Source organism: Petromyzon marinus, unplaced genomic scaffold, assembly GCF_048934315.1.
Source record: "Petromyzon marinus isolate PM22_M1 ecotype Great Lakes invasive population unplaced genomic scaffold, UKy_Petmar_22M1.pri1.0 PM_Scaffold_149, whole genome shotgun sequence".
NCBI lineage: Eukaryota > Metazoa > Chordata > Hyperoartia > Petromyzontiformes > Petromyzontidae > Petromyzon > Petromyzon marinus.
This window is the reverse complement of record NW_027423112.1, coordinates 107,161-116,075: the sequence shown is the minus strand read 5'-3', so window position 1 is coordinate 116,075 and position 8,915 is coordinate 107,161. Positions and strand designations below refer to the sequence as shown.

The 8,915-nt window shown below is 52.9% G+C and overlaps 1 protein-coding gene across 1 annotated transcript in view; it reads left to right on the top strand.

Moving 5' to 3' along the window:
* Positions 1 to 2,185: 2,185 nt before the first annotated feature.
* LOC142922720 (chloride intracellular channel protein 5-like) overlaps positions 2,186 to 8,915 on the top strand; it is a 30,434-nt gene continuing 23,704 nt past the window's right edge. Inside the window, exon 1 of the mRNA XM_076063549.1 lies at positions 2,186 to 2,628. Coding sequence (XP_075919664.1) covers positions 2,587 to 2,628 — 42 coding nt within the window. The 5' untranslated portion in view covers positions 2,186 to 2,586. The remainder of the gene's footprint in view (positions 2,629 to 8,915) is intronic.

The following is an 8,915-nucleotide window of genomic DNA, read 5'->3' as shown; positions in this document are numbered from 1 at the left end:
GTTCCTATGGTGGGACGAGTCTTTCGGTAGGAAGACCACTATTGACTTCCCCACAAAGTGGTGTCCAATGTATCGACCCCTCTGGGATGATGATGATGATGGTATTTGTACAGTGTTCTGTAAAAATTGCAGCAAAGCTGAACTCGTGCAGACGATAGCATTGCCGGCTGTGTGTTACCTACATGCTGAACATTTGTTAAACAATTGCTAAATAATAAAATGTGTTCATTTAATGCATGTAAGTTGAACTTTTTTCGCACCGTACGTAGCCAATTGCGCGAATCGGAGGTTCTGGGGGAAAGGAGAACAAACTAAACACAACAACAAGAAGCAGTTCTGACTGACACCCAGCACTCAACAATCATTTCGTATCGTACGAAGCAATCAGCTAAATATTTAAATTACAATTTAACAACGCATCATCGTGCAGCAGATTGTGGCAGGCCGAGGTTCACCGGCTGTGAGAGACGAAATGTTGTCGTTGAGTTTTTTTGGTTTGTGTAAAAAAAAAACCGCGAGAGGACTCAGGAAGCACGGCAATGACCCTTGACAACCAAGGTCACGGGTTCACCACGGCCCGTACAGCGGGGGACATTCGCAATGCGAACGCCGGTGACACCTCTTCAACTGGACCCCTGCCCCGAGCGGTGCACGAATCACGCTCCAAGTGTCAGTACCGCGGGTGACACCTCGTGAGGCCAGGATGAGTCTCGTTATTTCCCAGAGTCACCTGGGGCATGTGGCTGCCTGTTGGGATGAGTCCCAATCGGAGCGGCCCTCCTCCTCTTGTGATTGACGTCAGGGAGTGGGTGGGGGGGAGTCTCAGACGTCCACTGCGAGTGAAGCGGACAGGGCGTCGTGTGATCGTGGTTGTCAACACCGCTCGTGTTAACCAGGGCGGCCGCTGGAATTCAAACCGTGGACTTTATGCAACGAGCGGCGAACGCGCGGCCGCTACGATTCAGAGGGGGTGCCACTTTCCCCCGATGAGACATCGTCAGTGTGAGGACCGCCACACCATGTGAAACCATTGGGGGTTTTACAGCAGCACGACGGCGATTATGATGATGATGATGGGGAGGTGTCCTCACTCGCTGTGTATCGTCGGGGGCCGCGCTAAAGGCCCCCTGGGGCCGCGAGGGGGCCCACGGGCCTTGCCGTGAAGGACGCTGCGCTCGAGAGACGTCCACTTAGGCCGCACAGCGGAGCCCCTCGTTGCGGCCTCCTTTGTCTCACCAGTGTGAGGCCAGTGAACGCCGACGGGCGAACACAGCAGAGGAACGCCAGCGACCCAGGGGACGCCAGAAGGCCGGCAGATGGCAGTGCAGCGACGAGGATTGCGGAAGCCGAGTCCCCGAAATGTTTCTGGGGGTGCTGCGTCTTCGCAAGCGTGGCGGGGTTCTCCGTGCGCCCTGCCGTCACACCACAACAGACTCCCACAGGGAGGCGCTGGCCACAACATCCCCAACAATGGAGGACCCTCTTCAAAGGTTGCGTCTTGAGACTCGGGAGTGGCGTTGCTGGGTAAATCACTGGCTCTGCGATGAGGGTGGGTGGATCGTTATGAGATTCTGAGACGCACGACTTTTTTTTGTGTTCAGTTTGTTGTGCTTCCCTCCGCAGCACCGGTTGGATACGTACGGTGCGAAAGAAGTTCAACATACACGCACATGCAGCAGCGAGGTGTCCCCAGGAGGCAGTACAGCAAGTATGTCCGGACTCGTCCCAGTGTTATCCCCTCTTACGCACACACGGGCGCGCGCGCTGTGCACCCGCCAATGGAATTGGCCGGACATCCCTACGCGCCACGTGCTCTCGACTTGCTTCCACTTCTTCAGCGAACTGAATTCCCAGCACGTGGCGCGAAACGTCGGACAACATGCCGAACGACCACGCGACAACGCAGAAACACCATATCGAAGTGCTGTGCAATCCTGAGCCTCAGTCTTAACGTAAATATTTTTTTAAAATAAAATCCAGGTTTTTCTCAAACCATGAATGAGGCAGGTTGATCATGGCGGGGTGGGGGGGGTGGTGAAGTTTGACCATACTTCACCACGTTGGTCAGTACGGGTTGGTGAATAAGGAGGAGGGGGGCAGACCCAGTCACAAACATGTCACTCGACGTTAGCCGTGGCCAAGAATCTAACTGGGGCGTCGCGGGTTCGTCGCACAGCCGCGCCACCACTCGGCACCGTGCGAGACACTTGGACGAAGCCCGCGAAGGGGCTACGGGATGCTGGAGGTGTGCACGGGGAGACATCTCGGCTCACCTCGCAGGCGGCATTCGCAGCAGCGGCAGCAGTGGACGCATCGGGAGAAGCAGCAGAATCAACATCAGTAGGAGTGGCAGCAGCAGGAGAAGGAGCCGCAGCGGTAGGAGGAGCAGAAGCGAGAACGGCACCAACAACAAAAAGAGGAAGTAAGCCCCTGGAGGAGGGGCAGTGTGAGGAGACGCAGCGGCAGAAGCAGCAGCAGGGAGACGGGAATAACGGAGTCATCAGCAGCAGCAGGGAGACGGGAATAACGGAGTCATCAGCAGCAGCAGCAGCAGCAGGAAGAGAAGCAGGAGCAGCAGCAGCGGAGATGTCTCGGGAGCGAGCCCCTGTGATCGAGCTCTTCGTGAAGGTGAGACGACAAGTCGTGGATGATGATGATGATGAGACGTCGTGGACGATGAGACGTGTGGATGATGAGACGTGTGGATGATGATGAGACAAGTCGTGGATGATGATGAGACGTGTAGATGATGAGACGTCGTGGATGATGAGACGTGTGGATAATGATGATGAGACAAGTCGTGGATGATGATGAGACAAGTCGAGACACGTGCGTCCGCGAAGTCTGCAGGGAACCCCCGGCTGGGATGGGGGTGGGTTGGTCCCCATACGGGCTAATAATCTGGGGTCCGCAGGGTCCCAGGGGGTCCGCAGGATCCCAGGGGGCGCGCGATGAAACGGCAGCCACACCGCGTAGGTCCACCATGCCCACACACTCCGTGCCCCCACACACTGTGGTTGTCAATGTGTGGGACGTGAACCTGTCATGTTGGAGTGTGGGGATGCCACGTGTAGTTGTGGAGTCCACGTGCAGAGGCGTGGTTCGTGTGGTGGTGGAGTCCACGTGCAGCGGTGAGGTTCGTGTGGTGGTGAACTCCACGTGCAGCGGTGAGGTTCGTGTGGTGGTGAACTCCACGTGCAGCGGTGAGGTTCGTGTGGTGGTGAAGTCCACGTGCAGCGGTGAGGTTCGTGTGGTGGAGGAGTCCACGTGCAGCGGTGTGGTTCGTGTGGTGGTGAAGTCCACGTGCAGCGGTGTGGTTCGTGTGGTCGTGGAGTCCACGTGCAGCGGTGTGGTTCGTGTGGTGGTGGTGGAGTCCACGTGCACCGGTGAGGTTCGTGTGGTGGAGTCCATGTGCAGCGGCGTGGTTCGTGTGGTGGTGAAGTCCACGTGCAGCGGTGTGGTTCGTGTGGTGGTGATGTCCACGTGCAGCGGTGTGGTTCGTGTGGTGAAGTCCACGTGCAGCGGTGAGGTTCGTGTGGTGAAGTCCACGTGCAGCGGTGAGGTTCGTGTGGTGGTGGTGGAGTCCACGTGCAGCGGTGTGGTTCGTGTGGTGAAGTCCACGTGCAGCGGTGAGGTTCGTGTGGTGAAGTCCACGTGCAGCGGTGAGGTTCGTGTGGTGGTGGTGGAGTCCACGTGCAGCGGTGGGAGCGGGGTGGTTCGCGCATTCGCGTCCCTAGTTCGAATCCTGGCTCGGGACCCCATCCGTTGTGTGACTAGCGGCACAGTTCAATAGACTGTATGTCGACGTGTGTTGGGTCTCGTCTACGTCTGCTCGGCCTAAAACGACTACGCGGGTGATGCGGTGCGTGAACATCAGCACTGGGGAGACAAAGGCGGCCGGGAGTGGCGCTAGGCCACACAACACCCAGGTCGTGTGCCCTTCCGACCTTAATATGTGCTCGCTAACAGCACAAGCCCCAACCATGTGGTCTACGATGGTTGTAGTGTATCGTGGTCACATAGGTGTGTACAACACCATCAGTGACGGTTATCCGAACCGGTCCTGGGCCTCCCCTAGGTCGGCTCAGCCTCAAATGAGTACCTGGTGCAATCTGTAAACATCGCCACTGGGGAGACAAAGGCGGCCGGGCGTGGTGTTGGCCACCCACCCCCTCGTGTGCCGTGCCGGCCTTCATAGATGCTGCTCACGAACAGCACTTGCCCCAACAGTCTGTTAAGGCTACACGGGGGATCTTTGTCCCTTATTACATTATGTTTTAGAAAGTCCGTATATATATTAATGCATGCTATTGATTTTCCAAACGCTTTCAACTCGTTTAAACATCGTGTCGCCGATTAGGCATATAAATACTTGTGCATTCTGGTGAAATTGTAACCTAAGGGAGGGTCCGTTTCCTGGCTTCCTAACGCACTCTGAGATAAAATCAGCAGCAACTTCCTGCTGCAATAAGAGCAACAGTTGCACGAGCTGTAGCAGCAGCTGCTGCGATTGCAACAACAGCAGCCGTAGGACTAGCAGCAGCAGGAACAGTAGCGATTGTAGCAGCAATAGCAGCAACAAGTGTAGCGATTGTAGCAGCAATAGCAGCAGCAAGTGTAGCGATTGTAGCAGCAATAGCAGCAGCAAGTGTAGCGATTGTAGCAGCAATAGCAGCAGCAAGTGTAGCGATTGTAGCAGCAATAGCAGCAGCAAGTGTAGCGATTGTAGCAGCAATAGCAGCAGCAAGTGTAGCGATTGTAGCAGCAATAGCAGCAGCAAGTGTAGCGATTGTAGCAGCAATAGCAGCAGCAAGTGTAGCGATTGTAGCAGCAATAGCAGCAGCAAGTGTAGCGATTGTAGCAGCAATAGCAGCAGCAAGTGTAGCGATTGTAGCAGCAATAGCAACAGCAAGTGTAGCGATTGTAGCAGCAATAGCAGCAGCAAGTGTAGCGATTGTAGCAGCAATAGCAGCAGCAAGTGTAGCGATTGTAGCAGCAATAGCAGCAGCAAGTGTAGCGATTGTAGCAGCAATAGCAGCAGCAAGTGTAGCGATTGTAGCAGCAATAGCAGCAGCAAGTGTAGCGATTGTAGCAGCAATAGCAGCAGCAAGTGTAGCGATTGTAGCAGCAATAGCAGCAGCAAGTGTAGCGATTGTAGCAGCAATAGCAGCAGCAAGTGTAGCGATTGTAGCAGCAATAGCAGCAGCAAGTGTAGCGATTGTAGCAGCAATAGCAGCAGCAAGTGTAGCGATTGTAGCAGCAATAGCAGCAGCAAGTGTAGCGATTGTAGCAGCAATAGCAGCAGCAAGTGTAGCGATTGTAGCAGCAATAGCAGCAGCAAGTGTAGCGATTGTAGCAGCAATAGCAGCAGCAAGTGTAGCGATTGTAGCAGCAATAGCAGCAGCAAGTGTAGCGATTGTAGCAGCAATAGCAGCAGCAAGTGTAGCGATTGTAGCAGCAATAGCAGCAGCAAGTGTAGCGATTGTAGCAGCAATAGCAGCAGCAAGTGTAGCGATTGTAGCAGCAATAGCAGCAGCAAGTGTAGCGATTGTAGCAGCAATAGCAGCAGCAAGTGTAGCGATTGTAGCAGCAATAGCAGCAGCAAGTGTAGCGATTGTAGCAGCAATAGCAGCAGCAAGTGTAGCGATTGTAGCAGCAATAGCAGCAGCAAGTGTAGCGATTGTAGCAGCAATAGCAGCAGCAAGTGTAGCGATTGTAGCAGCAATAGCAGCAGCAAGTGTAGCGATTGTAGCAGCAATAGCAGCAGCAAGTGTAGCGATTGTAGCAGCAATAGCAGCAGCAAGTGTAGCGATTGTAGCAGCAATAGCAGCAGCAAGTGTAGCGATTGTAGCAGCAATAGCAGCAGCAAGTGTAGCGATTGTAGCAGCAATAGCAGCAGCAAGTGTAGCGATTGTAGTAGCAATAGCAGTGGCAATAGCAGCAGCAGCAAGTGTAGCGATTGTAGTAGCAATAGCAGCAGCAAGTGTAGCGATTGTAGCAGCAATAGCAGCAGCAAGTGTAGCGATTGTAGCAACAATAGCAGCAGCAAGTGTAGCGATTGTAGCAGCAATAGCAGCAGCAAGTGTAGCGATTGTAGTAGAAATAGCAGTGGCAATAGCAGCAGCAGCAAGTGTAGCGATTGTAGTAGCAATAGCAGTAGCAGCAATAGCAGCAGCAGCAAGTGTAGCGATTGTAGCAGCAATAGCAGTAGCAGCAATAGCAGCAGCAAGTGTAGCGATTGTAGTAGCAATAGCAGTGGCAATAGCAGCAGCAGCAAGTGTAGCGATTGTAGTAGCAATAGCAGTGGCAATAGCAGCAGCAGCAAGTGTAGCGATTGTAGTAGCAATAGCAGTAGCAGCAATAGCAGCAGCAAGTGTAGCGATTGTAGCAGCAATAGCAGTGGAAATAGCAGCAGCAGCAAGTGTAGCGATTGTAGTAGCAATAGCAGTAGCAGCAATAGCAGCAGCAGCAAGTGTAGCGATTGTAGCAGCAATAGCAACAGCAGTAGCAGCAATATCAGAGGCAATAGCAGCAGCAAGTGTAGCGATTGTAGTAGCAATAGCAGTGGCAATAGCAGCAGCAGCAAGTGTAGCGATTGTAGCAGCAATAGCAAAAGCAGCAGCAATAGTAGCAATAGCAGTAGCAGCAATAGCAGAGGCAATAGCAGCAGCAAGTGTAGCGATTGTAGCAGCAATAGCAGCAGCAAGTGTAGCGATTGTAGCAGCAATAGCAAAAGCAGCAGCAATAGTAGCAATAGCAGTAGCAGCAATAGCAGAGGCAATAGCAGCAGCAAGTGTAGCGATTGTAGCAGCAATAGCAGCAGCAAGTGTAGCGATTGTAGCAGCAATAGCAGCAGCAGCAAGTGTAGCGATTGTAGTAGCAATAGCAGTGGCAATAGCAGCAGCAGCAAGTGTAGCGATTGTAGTAACAATAGCAAAAGCAGCAGCAGCAAGTGTAGCGATTGTAGTAGCAATAGCAGTGGCAATAGCAGCAGCAGCAAGTGTAGCGATTGTAGCAGCAATAGCAGTGGCAATAGCAGCAGCAGCAAGTGTAGCGATTGTAGTAGCAATAGCAGTAGCAGCAATAGCAGCAGCAGCAAGTGTAGCGATTGTAGCAGCAATAGCAACAGCAGTAGCAGCAATATCAGAGGCAATAGCAGCAGCAAGTGTAGCGATTGTAGCAGCAATAGCAGTGGCAATAGCAGCAGCAGCAAGTGTAGCGATTGTAGCAGCAATAGCAAAAGCAGCAGCAATAGTAGCAATAGCAGTAGCAGCAATAGCAGAGGCATGAGTAGCAGCCATAGCAGCAGTAACAAGAGCAGCAAGAGCAACAGCAGCCACCCATAGCAGTCGCAGCAGCAGCAGGCAATGGTAAAACCAATAGCTCATATTCTTTGGGTCTTTCGGTAAAGTCACGTAGATAGGTTCAAAGAAAATAACAAAAACAATATCCACGTGGCTTTACCGAAAGACCCAAACAATATGAATTCCTGCAGTCACGACGAAAGCTTTCAGTCAAGATTTAGAATCAGTAGCATCAAGCGCAGCAGCAGCAGCAGTTTTAGCGGCATCAGCGACATCATCAGCGCACAGAGAAGCCGTGCCACGTTTTGAGTAAGCAGGCAGGCGGCGTCTGCCCCGCAAATCCACCTCTCGGCAGACTGAAATTCCCTTCAAGTAGTCCCGACAGAACGCCACATGGGCCGCGCGTGCCCTCGGGAGGAGTCGCCGCTTCCAGCAGCATTGTGTGAGCACAATCAAAGCCCGTCGTTCTGCTCCAAGCTTCAACCAACCAAGTCTCAAGACATTTTAAAAGCTTTAATTGCAACGAACTTTAGTTAGTCGCGTCCACCCGACTCTCTCGTCAGCAGCGACGGCGTTGGGGGTCACGGCAACGAGCCCAGAGGCTGCCCCGATGTGAAGGCGCCTTCGCTGTGGAGTCGCGTTGCTCGAAGGGACTCGCCGAAGATTTTAAACAAACGAACAGCGGCCACGTCTATCAAAGTGGTTTGCCCAGACGTGCGGACACAAATGATCGCTTTAGAAACCTATGTTGTGCATAAACAATCGGAATGTTTTTTTAGACTTGGGGAGGGGGAATCCGATGAGCTATGAAGCTCTTGTTTTACAGACGCGTCCAGCACGGGCACGGAGTCAGCAAAGTTACAACAGCAACAACAACGGCGACGATAGGAATGGAAATTGGAGACAATGGTAAGCAAGTCCTAAACATGAATTGTAGCTTCGTCATTTAATAAGTCCGATGTCGCAAGCTTAGGCAAGGCAGCAAAAACAACAGAGGTGTTTTATCCTGACAGCGCTCCATTCCGTTGATTAAATAAAGTGCAGTACACACGACGGCCAAGGGCAAAAAGCATTGCGTGTGCCAAGGGGTTTCTCCCGGGCTTCAGCAGGGTCCTGTACCACAATGGTTGGCCAAATTTTGTTTTAATGAGACTTTTGTGTGGTGTTGGTGTGAAAATAAAAAGAGCTTTACAGCTCATCGGATTCCCCCAGTACAAATAAATATTCCGACTGTGTGTGCGAGTAAGTCCCCGAGTCGCACACTGGAGGAGACGGCACGTGTACCCTCACAGGTGCGCCTCCACCCACTGCTGCATGCGGCCTCCCCAGGCACGTGTGGGTCCTGCGGGATATTTGGCCAAACTTCCACCACGCTCGGCCAGCGCAGATTTTTGTGAAGTGGGCAGAGGGCGGTGATAAAAAAAAAACTGGTTCGGAAGCTACTCGCCACCGATGTTCGCCGTGTTCACGGATGACCTCCTCGCCCTCACCGCCAAATGAATGAAACGCGACGAAAGGTCGCCGCGCTGGTAACACACACGAACCGCTCGCCACAATTGAACCACAACACCTCGCTGCTGATCTCGTCAAGGGGCATAAAGCATCATCACG